This window comes from Ascidia mentula, chromosome 9 (genome assembly GCF_947561715.1).
Source record: "Ascidia mentula chromosome 9, kaAscMent1.1, whole genome shotgun sequence".
Classification (NCBI taxonomy): domain Eukaryota; kingdom Metazoa; phylum Chordata; class Ascidiacea; order Phlebobranchia; family Ascidiidae; genus Ascidia; species Ascidia mentula.
In genome coordinates this window covers 9,477,699-9,496,598 of record NC_138574.1, presented here as the reverse complement: position 1 = coordinate 9,496,598, position 18,900 = coordinate 9,477,699, and the positions used below count along the sequence as shown (strand labels likewise).

The window sequence follows — 18,900 nt, the reverse complement described above, 5'->3', positions numbered from 1 at the left end:
ATCAGAACAATCAATCATTTTCTTATTCGTTAGTTAAATTTGCTTTATGACTTCCAAGATTCACTTCGTAGCTGGCCTTCTGCTTTGAAAAATGTATTTTTATTAATGCAGTGGAGTTGAAAAGTGATATGAAATGAATCATTGAGGCTGAGATTATTTATGTGTTTGTATCACAATGTGGCATTTGCATGTGTACATATGGACTGAAAATTATATGGTGCCTGTTGTAAAAATTGCAGCATTAAAAATATTAAAAGGTCATCCGGATGATTAAATTAAACATCGTTTTTGCACAAATATATATTGAAAATATGTTGGTATCATTTGAACGAGTATAAGTCGATGTTCACTTTACAAAGACCAAGTTGTCCAACTAACGAGAATGCAGAAAAGAATGAAACTAAAAAAGAAAAACAAGTGTGGTAACATGAAAAATAAACAAACATACGTCATATTTGGCACGGCCTTAACAATGTACAACCGTATAATTACCTGTAAACCAGCTTTGGACATCCAGAAGTGCTTTCACAACGCGGTGGAGCGTTGAAAGGGTAAGGGTCACATTTATGGCAAGTACCCGGGTAAGCACCATCAGCTGCCACAGCTGCCGTAAGGTCTTCTCCTGTATAAAATACTATTTGTAGTCAATCTTGCACAGGCTTTGTGTGCTGGGTGTTTTGTTACAGTGTGTGAGAATACTCTGTTATTACAATGTTATTATAACATTATTCGAAAACTCTTCAGGACGCATTTGCATTCAGCAACTATAACTTCTGCAGTATCATTCCGCCCAACGTTCTATTGTGATGACTGTATAGGCTCCAGACGGGCTAATTCTAATGAATTTACGGAGCCCACGTCATTTCAATGTATTTTTCATTAATGCTCTTTACGCAAAGTAAAATAATTATAAATAAACTTGTTGGTTTACAATAGTTTTATTGACCTATTGTCGATGTCCAAGTCCGGATTTTAATTACAAACAGTTTCTAAGAAGAACAGACATATGTATTGATATAAGTGTGAGTAAGGTTACCTGGTTTGACAACGTCCACAGTAACTTTCATGCCCTCGTCAGCGTGTGCGAGGAAATGACAATGAACCAAAACTATTCCGGTAAATTCATTTGGCATAAATCTAATCTGCAAAACGAATTGGAATGTTGAGTATGTATGGCAGGACGCATATATGTTTACATTCAATTGCAGCACATCTGGAAAACAATTCTATAGTAAACCCACGTCAATCTGCTAATTGCTTGATGGAATGTAGGCATATCATGACTTTAAATAACGGTTGTTTTTGAAAGAGATATTGTATGCATATTTTAGCACGAAGAGCCTATATTTGGAAATAAATTTATTCTTGAAGTTGATTTGCATAGAAATTGGTTCTTGAAGAAACAACAAATTGATTGCATTTACCAAACGAAATAGTGGAAATTTTACATGCCTGGCTACTTACTGTTAAATTTGAAAGAGGTGGGACCCACACAGTATCCATATAATCACCAGAAATTGGATAAGAGATGGATCCTTCCCCTCCTCGAAGCCAACGTTCGTAATGGTTGGAGTAGATTAAAGTCTCAGAATAAGGTGGAATTTCCGCAGATGCTTCTAAATCATGCAACGAAAAATGTCAAACAACTTTCGGCAAGCAAAAATTTTGTTGTTTCAAAGAAGCAGATGAATTGAATTCCAATTAAAAAAACAAACAAAAGGCATCCTGAAGTATTGTAGATCGTGCACTTTCTTATCGTAGGAAGTATTTGTTTGAACATTTCTAACAGCGAACATGTCAGAAAGTCGTATAGAAGTTTGTTTTTTTACTTAAAATATTTCGTCTATGCCCACCTTCAGTTTTACGTTTCAAATTATTGATAGAAGTAGTTCCTACCGTGCTACAGAAACGCAAAGTATTTTACTGTTTTTAGGATGTTACGAACTTCTATAGTCTGGTGCGGGTTTTATTGAAATTTGAAATCTTACCGTTGTATCCCGGATGTTGATAGAAACAAGTTTCGTTGTTTTGGTCATAAAGTTTCCAGTGAGGATCTTTTCTAGCACCTATGGGCCCGGTGTATGGTTGAAAATGAATGATCTGAAAATGCGAAATCTCGACGTGTTCCGCCACATATGAAAATGTATTAATTCATTGCACAAGCAACGGTTTATTGCATTGCTTCACAACCTTTTTTCTCCAATTCACCCCCCAGGAAGCCTTTAAAGACTATATTTTCCCCTTGTTTTGACATAAAATTTTGCAACATAGTTGTGAAAGCAAAGTAAGGTTGGAAACCGTTGGTTTATTGTAAGGTAAAAGTGAAGAAGAATGCTGGTTACCTGAAAGTGATTAACGTGCATGTGCATCGGATGACTGAGTATAGGCGAAGTGTTGATAAAATACCATTCCTGTAGTTTATTCACTTCCATCTTGTATCTTAGAAAAGTAATTTATCAAGATTTATTTATCACACAATTTATTTTTTAATAATTCTGTACATCATAAAATTGTGTACAAAACATGACGGTAAGATTATGCAGTGGCTTCGTTGAAAGCACAATTAGGGTTAAAAATCAGATTAAAACAATAAAGTTTTACTGCATTTGTCTTTACTGAGAGTGGCTATTTCGTTTTTCGCCGACCAAACGAGTAACTTAGTAATTTACATAAACAGTAAATTCTTTGATAAGATCCATATATTCCTATATAGTGTTCGAAAGCATAATTAGACGGAACCGACTCCCTATGAAATAGTTTAAGTTTCACAAGTACCTGAAGTGCTGTCTGAACTGAAAAACTTCCCGATTCAACGTAAATTGCGGGCTAAGTTCAAGCACGAAACGACCTTGTATATCTTCCTGGGGAACATCTCGGAGATCTGTAAGAAACGATGGCTTTTGTGGCAAAGCCGTGTTGATCTCTGTAGTAGAGACAACACCGTTAACAAGCATTGTGAATAAATCGCCTTTCCATCTGTCTTCGTCACCGATTGATGGCCAATCTTCATCTGCTGGATTTGATCTCACCTTCATTGATTGAAAGCGTCATTAAACATCGGATCCTGCGTAACTGACCAATCCCTTACAAACTATAAGAGTTATACTACTCATGTTTTCTACTCAATACTTCAACTACATTTTTCTGAATTCTTTATTCAAACGTATCGAACTATTGGGAAACTAGAAAATTAATGTAACTTACTGTGTACTTTCCTGGATGATTGCAAACCACCAGCCAATCTATCCTAGTAGCTGGCATGAGAAAGGCTTTACCGAGCCTTGGTTTTCTCATCTTGTCTAAGTATATTCCATCCAAGGCGATTTCATAAATTTCACACGTCTGTCCCCCACCATTGGCATCGACAATTTCAAGTTCTATAGTGGGACCTCCCCCAGCGTTTACCATTCTGTACACCAAATGCCTTTCTTATTTACTTCGTTGATAGTTTATGTTAACCGGGATTTTTTGTTTCACATTTTAGCGACCAAAATTTATGAAAATTAATAATACCAATCTGTGATGAAAGTTTATTAATATTTGGGTTGTATTGTAAACCACGTATACCAAAAAACTGAAAGTAGTGTTTTATGTCAAACATAATTTCAGCAGCATCGGACGTATTTGACTTTATGTAAATTATGTACAAACAAGCGGGTCATATGTTTTGCGTTACGAGTAAACGTTTCGGAAGAATTCGCTACATATGATCACCTGAAACGTTTAATTTGTCCGGTTTGCATTTCCAGTACTGGCTGAAGTTTCCCATTTGTTGTAAAGTAGTTCATGCCGTTGGTTTTATTCTTCGCCCATTCGGCGAAGGTTCCACCGCTCGAAACTTGGTATTGCCATAAACTTAATAGAAACGTATGCAATAAATATGCTTCATTATAGGTTTACTGGCTTTGCAGCCCAAGCATGACAGCCTAGCTGAATTAGTCCATGTCTGGGCTGCGAAGCCTGTAAACCTAATGGTGATCTGGATACGATGGCTGTGATTGCCAAACAAAGACCAGTACAGTGGGGCAGTACTGCCAATGATTTAACAATCAACTTACTCCTGCACTTGATCGCCGATCTTCTTTTGCTCCTCAATGAAATTCGTGAACTGCGTATCCTCCGACATCAGAAGAAGTGGTTGAAACAAAAGTTGAATGTCGTTTTCGCAGTTGAACGGGCAAGACACTGACCTCAGCAGCTCGCTCAACGACGATTCGTCATCTTCGACTATTATAAATCCAGCCATTCCGCTTGAGACCTGGAAAGATTTGTATTACATCTGAGGCCTGCAATACACATGTAGGTTTTGTGTTACAGGCCTTCCACTATGTATCACTATTTATCAGCTTATCTCCACTGAGTAAAAAGTTTGTGTTTGTAATACAGATTGTGCGAAACAAAATTTCGGTCAAATAAACATGTCAATATTCGAGAATATATATACCACAAATTTTCTTCATTACAGTGAAGAGGAATGACCATGTTGTTGTCTGCTAATTGTTGTGATTTCCAGTGTTGTATGTTTTGAAATGGACACATAATAATATAGCCTACAAGTATCAAATGCTGACCAAAAGTCACAGGTTACTTTTTATGAACTTACAAAACACTTGGACTTGTGACCATGTATTTAAAACTCTAATCGTGAAAGACAAATAAATGTATTTCCGCACCTGGAATAGGGACGATCCTTGTATATGAGGGTGATACCAAAATGTTCCAGAAGATTCCTCGGCATGTATGTCGTAAGTGTACGTGAACTGCTCTCCAGGGTAGACATGCACGAACGGATCATCGCTGGGTGCCTGTTACGTAAGTTCGTGTGTCAACGTTTGCATATGTAATTGAATCATGGCATTTAAACGTAAATATAATCCGTTCGTAATTCTGGGAATGGTTTTAATGGCACTCAATCAGACCGGCAGAATACATAGAAAATGGACTTATCATTTCACGTTCTCCACAAATATAATTCAGTTTATTGCACGTTTTACACAAGCCTCTTGCCCGTGACTATATATATATATATATTTAAATATCATACTTAATATTCTGAACAGAACTTTGCACTGTAAAAAAGACTGATTTTTGTTTCCCTAAAAAACGTGCTTTTCCGAGTTCCTTCTGCTGTATCAGGTGCAAAATATACTTAACTTAGAACATCCTATCTATAATCTGGCCATGGCCTTATCAATTATTTTTCCACAGTCATTAATTTTTACGAGATTTTCAGTTAGGGAGATCACATTTCGAAATTATCAACTATACACAACACACACACATACGTTACTGCTAACGTGCAAGCCGTGGACGTGCAAATTTGTTGAGTTCGGAAATCTTGGTACATTCGGTTTGAACTCCGGGTTTGGGTAAGTCAACTTGTTGATCTGTGAGATAATTTAACGAGTTCCAACGCCCATTCAATGAAGGTCAGCCACAGAAATGTTATTGGCAAAATCGCATACTTCTACACACCAAAGTAACTTGGACTCTGTCTCCTCTTTTCACATTCCACGTTGGAGCGGCCACAGACCCGTTGTACATTCGTCTTCTTAACGTGAGCCACCCAGCAGAAAAGTCCCCGACATCCACTACCAGTGTTATACTGAGCATACCGTTGGAAGATCGTAGTTGTCGCGGTTCGGTCATAGGTTCCCCACCTACAATGTTTACGATATATGTAAACTTTGTAACATAAGAGAGATCCTTAGGAAACACATTTGACACATTTGACAGAGTTATGAAATTTCAACATTTTCAACCAAGCTATTTTTTTAATAAAAATATGAAAACTGTAAAATGTGTGAGATACGATCGAAATACTGTAACAATAGAATATGCGAGCAAACGCAAAATCATGCAATCACATTATTGCCCTTAACCAAAACGCATGATTGTTAACCTAAACCTATACATGTGAGGAAAACCGAAATGCAGTAAAAAATACAAAGTGCCTTAAAAAATATATGTTATTTCCTGATATATATTAAAGTGCTGCAAAAACTTGTATTTTCAAAATAAACAAAGATATGCATTTGTTAAAAAAATTTTTCGCACTTATTACCTTTCAAGCCACAAGGATGAGTAAAACTGCAGGACTGCAGACCATCACTGTATGAAGTCATGAACAAACCGACTGTCACAGCGAAAAACACAAGATAGTTTATAGCCATGTTAATGCTGCTAATCCCTATTTAATTCAGTTACGTTTATATGCAATGAGTTCGACTGCCTATTCAACTATGGTTGTAGAGTGCAACACTACGATCGTGCAGTAGCATTACACCAGACATATCGCAAAGACGTGGCCGCTGATCTTTCTTTGGGCCGTGAGTTACATACGTTAATAAAATACGTAATGACCCTATCCGCAATCTGGTCGTGCTCCCAGCAAGGAAAGTTTTGGTACATCGGGTTTGACACTGGGATTTCAACGAAAAATTGCGTGTTTAATATTCCTCACTAGCGTTTAATTGAACGGCACCGCTTTGCACTATTAGCCAAAAGAAAGCTAAAAGTGCACAAACAACTTTTTTTGTTAACACATATGATTGACGTTTTTACGATTGTGTAAGCTGCAGACAGATGGTCACTGTATTGTTTTTACGATTATTAAGGTTATTGTACATCATCGTTTTGTGGGGAATTGATGAAGGATCCAACGGATATACTGGTTTTGAAGGTGCTGGTAGTGGTAAGTGATTTGGAAAAAGTGGGGAAGTGCCAAACCTGAATAGGTTCAGATATTGCCGAACCCGAATACCTGCAACCAATACTCGACCGACTCCCAATATTTAGTGACGTCATGAATTCACACATTGGTCGTAAAAAATGGCACGCATGATTTATATTTACTCGATATAATTTTAAAGAAATGTTTTATTTTCTTCAATTTTTGAGTATTGTTGTTTAAATCTGATTATAACACAATAAATGACGGATTCGGTGTCGGTATTCGGATTCGTTGTCGACATGCAGATTCCACAAAATAATAAAAAATATCCAATGATCGTTCGAATCTTTTCGATTGCTACTTCAAAACGTCAATTACTGTGAATTTACTGCAAACACGCCCCTTTGGCCCACCTGTCAAATTTGAGATAATTTCTGGCCGTAAGTCAAAACGATTGTCCACCCTTGCTTTCGAAAGTTCCTATCAGTTTACATTGTAACGTAGTCTTGTGTTTTGCTGCCACTTTGTCTGTTTCTGCAAGTTTTGTTGCAGATAGCGTGGTCCCGGATGCTCGGGGTTGGAGAGCGAGAGTCGTCGTTTTTTACCTGGATTTTTTAGTGCTCCCTGTCTACAGATATTGTAAAATTCGTTGATATTTTACGCACCAATGAAGCAACGTTTTTTCTTTTACTTTGCTCAGTGGTTGCAAACAAAAATGCTAAAACAAGTATTTGTTTTCTTGCTTTATGTGCGAGTAAAATAAAAGTTACAATGAAGCAGTAAAATCAAATTTATCCTGCCACAAAGCTAATGCGCCTGATCATTGGGTTCTGGTTTCATTGTAATAAATAAGTTGGAAAGATTTGGGAATTCTAGTTTGAAGCCTACGTTTAGAATAATCTTGTTTTGATATATTTAATGACTTATTGTATCATTGCATGTGGTTTATTGGAACACGTCGATGTATGTGTGATGTTTGCTCTGCTAGAAGCATGTCACAATGCAGAGACAAACGCAACATATCTTCACCCTTTCTCTCATCCGATATTTTGCGCATTAGCGACTACAGGGTATTGGATATTCGTTCGGTGATTTTTCTTGGCGCATTCTATTCGCATTTAGTGTCGGCGCAAAAGGCTGAGGTATCGTACTATCGTTACGATAACCAGAGATAAGTTCATAAGGGTAAGGGCTGTTGTTAAGCGTTTTTGGTCCATTATCTGCTACATATGTGTTTGTGCTTTTCTGCAGAAGGACGTAATCATAATTAAAAGAAACACGAAAGTTAAAAATTTGTTTAGGTTGGACTGTTCAGTTCAGTTAGGTTCATATAATCCAGGTATATAGATAGCCATTAAAACAATTTCAGTCAACACATGATACACAATACAAGTGTATATGCTGATTTTATTATTCTAACTAGATCTGGAAACAAAAGAATAATACACCTTTTGATAATTATTGTTAGCTGAAATTGCATTAAAAGCAAACTTACTTTTTAATTGTCAATGGAAAATGATTCATTTAAAACTAAGCCACATGTTTTCAGTTCCAATTTTCTTCAGAAAATTTTTATCCGGGATTTCTAAGCCATTTGTTTGTAAAAAAAGTCTTATATTCTTCAGGTTTAGAAATTAGTTTAACAGATCTGGTGATTATTCCAAAGGTTGTATTTCGTTATTCAAAATTTGACTGCACAAATAGGTAACTGTGAGGGTTTGAATTTTAATCATGTAAAATATCAAGACTTCGCAACATGGCTGACAGAGTAAGAGCAATTGATCTTCTGCCATTGCTGAGAGAGAAACTTTCCTTTCTATCAGGTAGGGTCCAGCACCGCATAAGCCTATACCTATTTCTTTTCTGCCAATGCACATAACTTTTGTTCTAATTGTTGTAAATGTACAATTACTATTAATGTGTTATTTATTATAATAATGAATGCAATGCATAGTTTATCACATGATAAAAAATTAATCATAATTCCTTTATAGGTGGTCGTGACCAAAATGGCGGCCCAATCTTGTCTTTTCCTGCTTGGCAAAACTCAGACAAAATTCAACAGGAGGACTTAAAGTGCTTGGTTTCATACCTTGCAAGTGTCCCAAGGTAAGGAGGTTGTGTTGGCATTGCACATAGTGTTCCTGGTTGTTGGCATATACAATATGTGTAGTAATATTAGTTATTTTTTAGATTTAGTGCTTTCTAATCTTGCATACGTATGTATATATACATAGAAATATACGATATATATATATATATTTATTAAAAAAATTATCGTTCAACTACATAATTGGTAATTTATACTTATTGGATCCATTGGTTCATATAAATGTCACATCTCTGTAAGAAATAGTCCATGTTAAAGTATCTTTATATTATCCAGTGAGGATGTTTTGCAACTTGGATTTACTGTGGTTATGGATATGCGAGGATCAACATGGAACCACATCAAACCAATTCTTAAAGTATTGCAAGACCAATTCCCAGCAAAAATCAATGCTGCCTTTATTATCAAGCCTGAAAAGTTCTGGCAGAAACAGCGCACCAACTTTGGGAGTAACAAATTTTCTTTTGAAGTAAGTTTAATGAAATATTTTCTATGTTATGATTAAGTGTGAAAATGGAAGTGATAAAAGGAATGCATATACTTTCACTGTCTAAGGCTTTGTGTTAAAAATTAACAAATCATTTTTGTTTTTTTTCATACTGCTTTGTCAAAGCTTGAGCAGCCCAACTCGCACATTCAATAAATCTCAGTACATTTTGCAGTTTCTACAATATATATATCAAAAATTGTCCATTTATTTACAGATACATACTGTGTCACTTGATGGACTATGTCGTTCCATTGACCCCCGTCAGTTAACCCCTGAGCTTGGTGGAACTTTGTCTTATGACCATGAGGAGTGGATTGAACTAAGAATCACTTTTGAGGAGTTTATCTGGGATGCTTTGGATGTATTGGATAAACTGCATGATACAGAAAGTCAGCTAGCCTCTGAGAAGTTTGCTGCAGATCAAAATGGTGCTAAGGTATTGATTGCAAATGTTGGAACTTTTACGTTCACCAATAATTCATCCATATTTGTAGGCTAGTAAATGTAGCACAATATTTGAATAAATATTGGGCATGTTTGGTTAGTATCAAATCAATTGCACCTTTGCTGTATGCATATCAAAGGGTTCATATGAAAACATGTTTTTGTGTTTTGAGTGTAACATTCCATTGTCTGCTCATCATCAAAATCAGTGGTTTCCTGCTGTGGTATTTATTTGTCTCCTGTGGACAGTTATTTACATAACTGTGCTTTCCAAGTTAGCAGACTTACACCGACATGCCCTATGAATCATCTCTGGCCACACTTGGTTGGGTATGAATAAACCACCTGAGTGCCCAGACCCCAGGATTCACCATTCACAAAAGCGCGATGTTACATTTGGTCTCTTTTTGTTGCTAAATTGCTTTATGGTTGACTGAGTCATGTTGTTACAATTAGAGAAGGTCTTCATGGTTGGTGATTTAGATCAAATACATGAGCTTTAGTTAAGGAAACTGTGATTTTTTGGATAAAAAACTGTTTTCGTATCAAGTGAGTTGCAGTATGTTGTGGTTTGGTGCAAGCGAATAGGAAATACATAAATATGCTGGTTAAAATTAAATATAATTGAGAAGAAATGTAAAAGGATAATAAACACCTAGAAGCTGTAGTAAAGTCTTATGCAACCACTTACAATATTGTAGCAATTTCTTCAGTTTGTCGTGTCTGTCTCTGATCTATGACTATATGCTTGCTTGTGCACTGCTTTTATAAGAGACTGACTGTTAAACAACAATATTGTAGCAGTAAGTTATGGTGCTATCGGGTCTTTCAGTTGCAATTTCTTATGTTACCACAAGATCTGTTTATGTATGTGTACAATTTTCCTTCCATTCACAATATGATATATATCTTTCACTTGGCGAGCCTTGTTAGTCAAAGTGGTTTAGCCCCTTTCGTTTCATTGCTAGGACATGATGGAGGATCACATGAAACTGAAAAAAAAAATCATGAATTCACCAATTGAGCAACTGGACACGCAGGGTCAGAAGTTATTGAAAAGAATAAATGGAAACAACTGTGACGCGGATAGTGGCTTTTCAGGTGGGGAAAAACTTAATTAAAATAAAATAAGTGCTAATTTGTAATTTTCTTCTGCTGTGTAAAATTGTTGCCTATTTCCGTGCTGCGAGAAAATAATTCTGTTTTGTTTCATGACCCTGTTAATTCATGTTTAAATTGTAAGTTGTAAAATTTTGAAAGGTTTCTTTTTACGTATTTGGGGTTAGTATTTTAAGAATGTTTGTAAAAGCAACCATGAATTAGTTTCACTTCTGTGAACATTTAGATTTTATTGACATGCCAGTAAACTTGAAGTGTTAAGAGCATCAACGACATTTTGTTGTAAAACCTTTTCCTAGAATTGCTTTGTGTTTTTAGTCTGTTTCAGTTTTATATTTGACTCTTAAATCTTTTCCCATTAACGCTAGTCATTTCTTATGTAAGAAACAACCAAACCTTTGTTTCCAAAAGTCCCACATCACAACACAGTTAATGTAATCTTCCTTGCCATATGCCAACCCAGACACTACTTTATGGGCTTATGGTGAAGATAGAAGAAAATCAATAACCTTCCTATCAAAATTTTTGTCTCCAGGGAGCAGTGGCGGTGTTCCATTGTCTGGGAACGCAGACTTTCAGAGTGCTGCACCTCGCATTCACAACCTCATTGACAAACTACACACTACCAGAAACCAACTGCAGAACTTGTGGCACATGCGTAAAATAAAATTGGAGCAGTGTTATCAGCTGCGGATGTTTCAACAAGACGCAGATAAGGTAACCAACTCTTTACTTGATGGTTGGTTCTGATTTTTTGTATTCTCCAATTTATTTTAAATTACTTTTATAAATTGGGTTAAATGCAAATTTGTCTTGTCATGGATAAGATTAATCATATATATATCCAATTGAATTGTTCATTTAAAAGGTTTTCAGTGGGTTGAGTATTTGTTTTGTGGGTTGTGCTAACATAGAAAAAAGATATTGCACATGTAATATTATTGTGTGATAATATTTGCATGTTTCTTTGTTAAGATGTTTGACTGGATCAAACAAAACCGTGCTCTGTTCGTTGGGTCCTGCACTGACATTGGCACAAACTGCCAACAGGCATCTGACCTTCAGGAGAGCCACAGGCACTTTGCCACCAATTCAATGGTAAGCCTTTAAAGAACTCTGGCTTCATGTAAAAGAAATTATGTATTTGTGAGACCTATTTAAAGGAATTTGTGATGTGTTCTGCACAAACTTATTTACAGTTACCAACTATTTTTCATGACATAAGCCATGGTTTTCATGGTACCTTTTATTATATTGTTCCAAAGTGTGTAGTGTAGCCATTGACATTTGTGTGGAAAATAATGACTGGGTGCTAAGGCACATAACGACCACCTTGGGTATCGTGTTGGCCAATTAGAGCTGTGTTTGATGTTCACAGAGTGTGTATGTCAATGTGCGTCGTGTAATGCTGGTCGCCAACCGACTTTTGGAAACTGGGCACTATGCTGCTGACGAAATTCGTGACATTTCGGCCAATTTAGATCTGGAGTGGAAAATATTTGCTGCCGCTTTGGATGAAAGAAGGTTTGATTCTCTAAAAATTGTAGCAAGCCCTTGATTTACATTTCCCAAGACTGTATTTTAAGGTTTAATAATTTCAGTTAAATTTGTTCTGGTTCTCAAATTAAAGCTAAATTCAACCCAAAGCAGAGAAAATCCATAAAAAACATTTATTTTTTTTTCCTTTTGTGCAGCCATTGGGTTCCATCATTTGACAATCTTTTGTGTAAAAATCCTCCAGTGAGGAGATTATCCATCAGTAATCCTCTGTTAACCTACTAATTTCCCACACACTCTGACAACTGCTCAAACATTTATATTTCTAATGCAGAAAAATAAGTTGTACAGGTGGCTGTTAATGTTTCAAAAACTATAATAGTGCACTGTGTATAACAATAACAGTAAAGTTTTTGGATTTAATTTTGTTTTCACACAAATTTTTCCACCTACCCCAGCTTGAGAACAACAGGCTGAAAGGCTGTAGAAAAGTTTTTTAAACATTTTTTTCACTGATGCCATATTTTTCTGCAGTCGATTAATGGCCCTGGCGGTAAAATTTCACCAACGTGTTGAGAGGTTTGTATCTAACACGTCTGAATGGAGACGGGAGTGTGACAGTGATGACCGCTACCCGACTGACTCCACAACCACAGTCGCAACCATTTCTGTCTTGGAACAGAGCTTGCATAAACATCAAAACCTCCATGAACGCATTACAGAGGCTTACCAAGATGTGAGTGATTGTGTAGTTGCTTGAATTGTGGTACTTAGCTGTTTATAGCGGCTCACAAGAAATTACAAATGTCTCACAGATAAGCATAGTTTTTAATTTTTTTTTAAAGTTTTTTCATTTGTAACGCTCACTGGGTTATGATGCTGTATTTGTTTGAAAAATTACAAATATAGTTTATATTAATGTAGCTTTGGTGGTGGACGAACTAAGCTCAAGTTTAATCGCATTAAGTGTAGTTTTACAAGAACAATTTTTTTTATATCTGGATCCACTTTATACTCGCTGTTCTTACAGACATGTCACAGGGCATTGTTATAGCACTTGCTTACAAGCGGTTTTACAAAATCACTAGCATTATGTATGCCATCAATAATTCATTGTTTCATGTAACCCCAATACAACACAGGTCTCTTGCCATTAGTGGTTGCCTATCAGACAGTGGTAAATAACTCCAAAACACAACTACGATGTTGTAAATACTATAGTGGACATGTTTATGTGTGGTAAAGTCTGTAGAATTTGTGTGCAGCATTCCTGTGTCATATGCTTGATTCTAGCTATCAATGTCTGTTTAAATAAAGCCCATTTTGGCAAAATCAATGGGCCCGCCATTAAAAGGATGGCTGGCTATGTTTATGTACCAGGAGTAAATCAGCCCTGATTTGAATTGAAAATAATTTTCATTGGAAAAACTGCCCAGTTCTCCGTTTTAAGATAAACCTTGAGGAAAAATAATAACATGTGTATGTATGTATGTAACAAAAACGGCTAAATTATGGCACAGACATTGTAATACCTGATAATGTGGAAACCTAATGTTGAACCATGATTTTTGATTATTTTAAACCAAAAAATCAGTATACGAAGCAGTGCAAGCACTGTGTGTAGATGATACATTTCATCTTGTTTATAACTGTGTGCTTATAACCTACACATTCCAAAGGGGTTCAAACCACTATAAACTTAGTGACTTCCAAGCAACACAAAACAGCAATTCTTCCATTACCAGGTATGTGATAACGGTAAGGAACTACTCGATTTCCTGCAAAAACCAGCTGCTCCGAGCACGGATGACGTCCTCGCCCAACTTATTGATTACAGCGGCGCCTCACAGCAAGTCCTGGATAGCATACACGAGGTTAGGCTTCTCAAGGAATTCTATACCCCAGTGTTTGGCTTGGCAACCCGTGCACCTTTTACACACCCAAGTCGTTGGCCGCAACCTTGTTTTTGGTCCCGTTGTCGTAAAAGACTGTTGGCTTAAAAGAGTTCTTGCGATAAAATCATCCACTCTGGGTTTATTATAGATTACAGGGCCTACATTAGACGAACATTGGCGTGCATCTGTCAGATGCATTAAAAACGTAGAATGAAAATAAAGAACACATGTACACGTTTGTGTTAGAATTTAATCAAGTTCAGTAACTTCGAACAATGTACCATACGAACAGGCATCATTAGATCCAAGTCGCCTTATTGCCATACTTACGAAATATAGGCAAGTTTACCAAGAAATACCGAAAAAGCTCTGTTGTTTGGCACTAATGGAAACTATCATTACCGAGAGGTTTGGAAAAAAAACAAGCCAAAACCATTTCGTGGGTAACACAAAGCCACGCAGACCCGTCGCGTTGACAGACAAGTTTATCATTTTCCCTTCAGTAAATTAAGGCCCGAAGGCGGTGTTGTCGTCTCATGATTGCTCGCAGGAAACTAAAAGTGGCCACTTAATGAAATTGTCCTACCGCCGGTTAATTGTGTTCCTGGTGAATTGTGAACCGGTTTTAGAGGTCAGGTTAACCCTGAGGTCACGCGGGTGGGTGTTTGGGTGCCAAAGTCGAAGGTTCTTTGGTTGTGATATTTAAACGGGTAAATTTACTTTTTAACATTACTTCGAACGATTTGAATGAGCGTTGGAAGTCCGTTGTCAAATCCGTTTAAGCCACAAATTTGCTGAGTTGTGAGAAGTGAGTATATAGACGTTTGTTGATGCGAATCAGACGCAAAACTAAATAAATACCGGAACTTTTCACAAGATTTCCCCCAAATACCAATGCTGTGGCACAATAGCGCTTATTAAGTCATGAAAACTCCCTCTGTACTGGAGATGGATAGTGTGTGTATTGATTGTAAACTTGGTCTCAGGTATTTCACCATCACCGTGAACTCGAGAAGCGCTGGAACGAACGGAAGGCCTCCCTCTCACAGAAGCATCATCTCCGTGTGTACGAACACGACGTTCAACAGGTAAAAACCTTAACTCGAATTGTGTAGGAATTTACATATATTCCTCGATGAAGCATAGAACTTCACCGAAATAATGACTTGCTTATTTTGTCCTGTGTCTGCTTGGATGGGATTAACGTTTGAACGAAGTTTGATAATCGATTTAACGTGTAAATGAGTTTTGTGTTCAGAACAACTTAGATTAAATTGTTAGGTGATATTTTTTAGTGCTTTATGTGTGATATTGAAAGAAACGTATTCCACAACCTATATAGTAAGATATTGTGACTAATAAGGACTTTACTTGTTAGATTTAAGTTTGTTTTGTTGGCAACTGGAAATCTTTCCACCGAATGAATCTTAAACCATGCAAGCAATACATCGTTTCCATCCAAATAGCTTAAAATTTTACCATGCAATTTTCATAACCAGGTGTTGCAGTGGATATCCGAACACGGGGAAGCATTTCTGGCCAAGTACACGGGCATCGGTAAGTCGCTACAGAGGGCGACACAACTTCGTAAAAGGCACGAAGACTTCGAGGATGTGGCACAGAACACTTACACAAATGCTGAGAAGCTGCTTGAAGCCGCCGAACAACTAGCGCAGAACGGAGATTGCGACCCGCACGAAATTTTCCAGGTTGGTGGGTTTTATAGCTGTGCGTGTTTGCTCAATGACATTTAAGTTTCGCTCACATGTTGCTGTATCTGCGCGGTTAATTCGCTGTGTCTATATACCTATGCTAAGCATGGTTACATTGTGCTCTTCTGGCAGTAATATTGACAAAGTTGTATTTCGTTGACAATTCTTCCACTATTTCAGCAAGCTTTAAGGTTTTGTCGTTTAAATACAACCTAGTATTCCACCCAATACATGACGCTTGGGCAATTGGAGAATCTTGCTATGTTTACTTCAATTTTTGGTGGGGCAATTACGGTGAATCAGCACTGTTTTATTTGGTCGTTTCCGTCTTTCTTTCTGAATCTTCTTGTGAATAATCAACACGCAATGCGGATAATTCCACTTGAACGAGTCGGTACCTTACTTTACGCGTGGGCGCGGAAACGCAACCTTTATAATGCAACCCCACGATATACTTCCAAAGGCCACACTTGCTCGTTTACGTGTTTTAAACAATTCATCTTACCGACGTACGTAGCTGGGAGGTCAAATAACACCGTAACGTATAATTGGTGATATTATCTGATTGATGACAGGTTATACTGCAGTACAACTGAAAAGGGCATTGGACAAAGTTGTAAATGCTGCCAATGTATCACAGTTCAAAATGTTTGGTATACCCGTATGCTCTGATTTCCGAAAAACAAGTGTTTTTTTTCCCGCACCTTCTTGTATACACCATATTTTCTTAAGAAAGCAGCGGGTGGACTCAAATCACGCAGTTTATAAAACGCCTGAATTCTGCGTAGCAGGCAAAAATCGTGTAAAGAAATCGCCGGAAAAACAAAGACCTTTGAACCTGCGAAAAGCCCTTCCGCAACACAACATTAAACAGCGCCATTCAAATGCACCGCAGCGAAAGCGCTCTGTCGATCTGTCAAGAAGATAGCTGGATATCGCGCACCCCCCGCAGGCGTAATGTAATGCACACCCCATCTTCTGAGGCCTTTACCTTAAACGGCTCGTAAACATGTTGTGTTCGACGCCAAATTCACTGTTTTAGCTTTGCACGATCTGGATCGAAGATTAAAGGCAAACCTTTGCATGTACGTAAATTACTACTGATGCTTCCAGACAAGTTTCATTGCCGCAATACGACTCTACTGGCAATAGTTTTATTATATCAACGTTTCGGTCACCATGCAGCAGCCTTCAACAGGGTGTAAAAAACCTTTAATTTTATCATGTTGCCATCAAATTTGTTACGCTGAATTATTTAATGTTGGGCAACCGTGCATGTTTGCTTTTGTTATTTGATTCGTGATCTTGACAACACGAAACGCGGTTAAGGAGAAACAGGCTTCAAAATTTGCATACTACTAAAGTGTTCTTATCGTCACATATAGACACAGTTGTGGCTTTTCAACACGTTTCTGCACCATCATTGAGTTTTAATAGCTGTGTTGACTTTGTTGGGAAAAAATTTTCGTTCAATTTACACTTATGAAAAGGAAAACATGTCAAGTGGAGTCTTAATGAACGCTTTTTTTGCCAATAATGGCTGCGCGATTTTTGTAAATTGCACTTCACACACAAAGTCAATGCTAACTGTGTTAAGACTGCAGCAAAACAGTGTTAGGTTTGACGGTAAAAGGACAGTCTTTCCCGGATAAAGCCCACCTTAATATTGCGAAGCGCTGGTCGCGTCAGCCTTCAAACAATCGATCGTGCATAAAATCGGTATATTTTTGTTGTTGAAACGCGAAAAGCGTGCGGGAGTGACTCCCAGGAAGTTTTTCCAGTAAACAACCGTAAAATCAATTTTGGTGACCTCTATCGTATTATTTCTGTTTGTGAATGACATTACAAAATTTTTAATTAAAACTACATTGAACTGCATTGTAGCATTCTGCCTTTTTTCAACTGTGCTTCGATAGATTTGGTTTCATTTTAATAAACGGGAGGGTCACGATATTTGGTACATATTAAGTTGTCTAAACAAAGGGTTCCAACCTGCCTAACCGTCTATCAATCTATTTTCTACGCGACAGTGCTACCCCGGGTGTGCATAATGCACCAGTAAGTCGTACAAAACTTGTGTTTTCAATACAGGTGGCTCGCAATCTTGAGGAACAGATTCGCGACTTTGTTCGGCGAGTGGAAAGAAGGCGAAATATTCTCGACTTGGCTGTTTCCTTCTACACTAACAACAAAGAAGTAAGTGTATCGAGATTTGTTGACCGAAACTGGATATAATACGTCATAATCGCTTTCGCAGGCAATTCAAAATAGCCTTGTATTTGTAATGTCCGTGATAATATACAGTAGTTGTATTATATAGATCCTCTGTTTGTGGGGCCGGTAAGTATTGAAATTTCGGAAGAAAATAATGACGTCTATGATATTTTTCAACGATAATTACGAAAATAAATTCACGCTTCAACAACCACAACAGCTGCATCACTCCAATGCTTAGGGACGGTTCGCACCTATCCAATATCTTGTCTCACATTATTCCGTCGATCGAAGCATCCGCCGGCCATATGGGAAATCATCCCTAGCCGTCCCTCGAGGCTGTAGAAAACTCAACTTTTGTTGATGATAAACTTAACCGAACTTCGACCCCAGGATCGATTTTTGCTCAGCGCGGCGTAATGAGGCGTTGATTGTCGCCAAATTAACGTAAATTAACCGACCTTTACCGCGACTTCGGCATCTGTCTTCGCAACCCGAAAATCTCCACACTCTTCGTATGTGCCAAATGATTGGTCCCCCTTGTTGAGTTCACATTGGCTAGGAACCAAGCGTTAAAAGCGTAGTGTTTGGCATCGTGTGTACAATGTCTTGGCGGCAATTACACTAAAATTACTCTCTTGGATTGTAGGGTTGGGGTTTTGTGGTTAAAAGGCTTTGAAACCTTTTCTGACCATGATAATTTGTGTTTTTCAAGTTTTAACATTCCAAAGCAAAGTTTTTCTAGC

General features: G+C 37.4%; 2 protein-coding genes across 2 annotated transcripts in view; one reads left to right on the top strand and one right to left on the bottom strand.

Annotated features, from left to right (window-relative positions):
- Window positions 1-351: 351 nt before the first annotated feature.
- Window positions 352-6,173, bottom strand: LOC145914556 (multicopper oxidase mco-like). The gene is made up of 14 exons (XM_083002378.1): window positions 6,065-6,173; window positions 5,476-5,660; window positions 5,286-5,387; window positions 4,674-4,805; window positions 4,059-4,258; window positions 3,715-3,855; window positions 3,205-3,409; window positions 2,776-3,029; window positions 2,343-2,439; window positions 1,989-2,100; window positions 1,465-1,616; window positions 1,037-1,142; window positions 493-622; window positions 352-400 (listed from the first exon to the last, which is right to left on the bottom strand). Exons 1-14 carry the CDS (start codon window positions 6,171-6,173, stop codon window positions 352-354), a joined length of 1,974 nt encoding a protein of 657 aa, XP_082858504.1.
- Window positions 6,174-8,310: 2,137 nt separating this feature from the next.
- LOC145914348 (triple functional domain protein-like) overlaps window positions 8,311-18,900 on the top strand; it is a 45,896-nt gene continuing 35,306 nt past the window's right edge. The window contains exons 1-13 of the mRNA XM_083002169.1: window positions 8,311-8,496; window positions 8,668-8,782; window positions 9,060-9,252; window positions 9,488-9,709; window positions 10,686-10,818; window positions 11,372-11,553; window positions 11,812-11,934; window positions 12,215-12,360; window positions 12,868-13,069; window positions 14,079-14,207; window positions 15,215-15,316; window positions 15,728-15,937; window positions 18,032-18,136. Of these exons, the coding sequence (XP_082858295.1) occupies window positions 8,430-8,496; window positions 8,668-8,782; window positions 9,060-9,252; window positions 9,488-9,709; window positions 10,686-10,818; window positions 11,372-11,553; window positions 11,812-11,934; window positions 12,215-12,360; window positions 12,868-13,069; window positions 14,079-14,207; window positions 15,215-15,316; window positions 15,728-15,937; window positions 18,032-18,136 (1,929 nt within the window). The 5' untranslated portion in view covers window positions 8,311-8,429. The remainder of the gene's footprint in view (window positions 8,497-8,667; window positions 8,783-9,059; window positions 9,253-9,487; window positions 9,710-10,685; window positions 10,819-11,371; window positions 11,554-11,811; window positions 11,935-12,214; window positions 12,361-12,867; window positions 13,070-14,078; window positions 14,208-15,214; window positions 15,317-15,727; window positions 15,938-18,031; window positions 18,137-18,900) is intronic.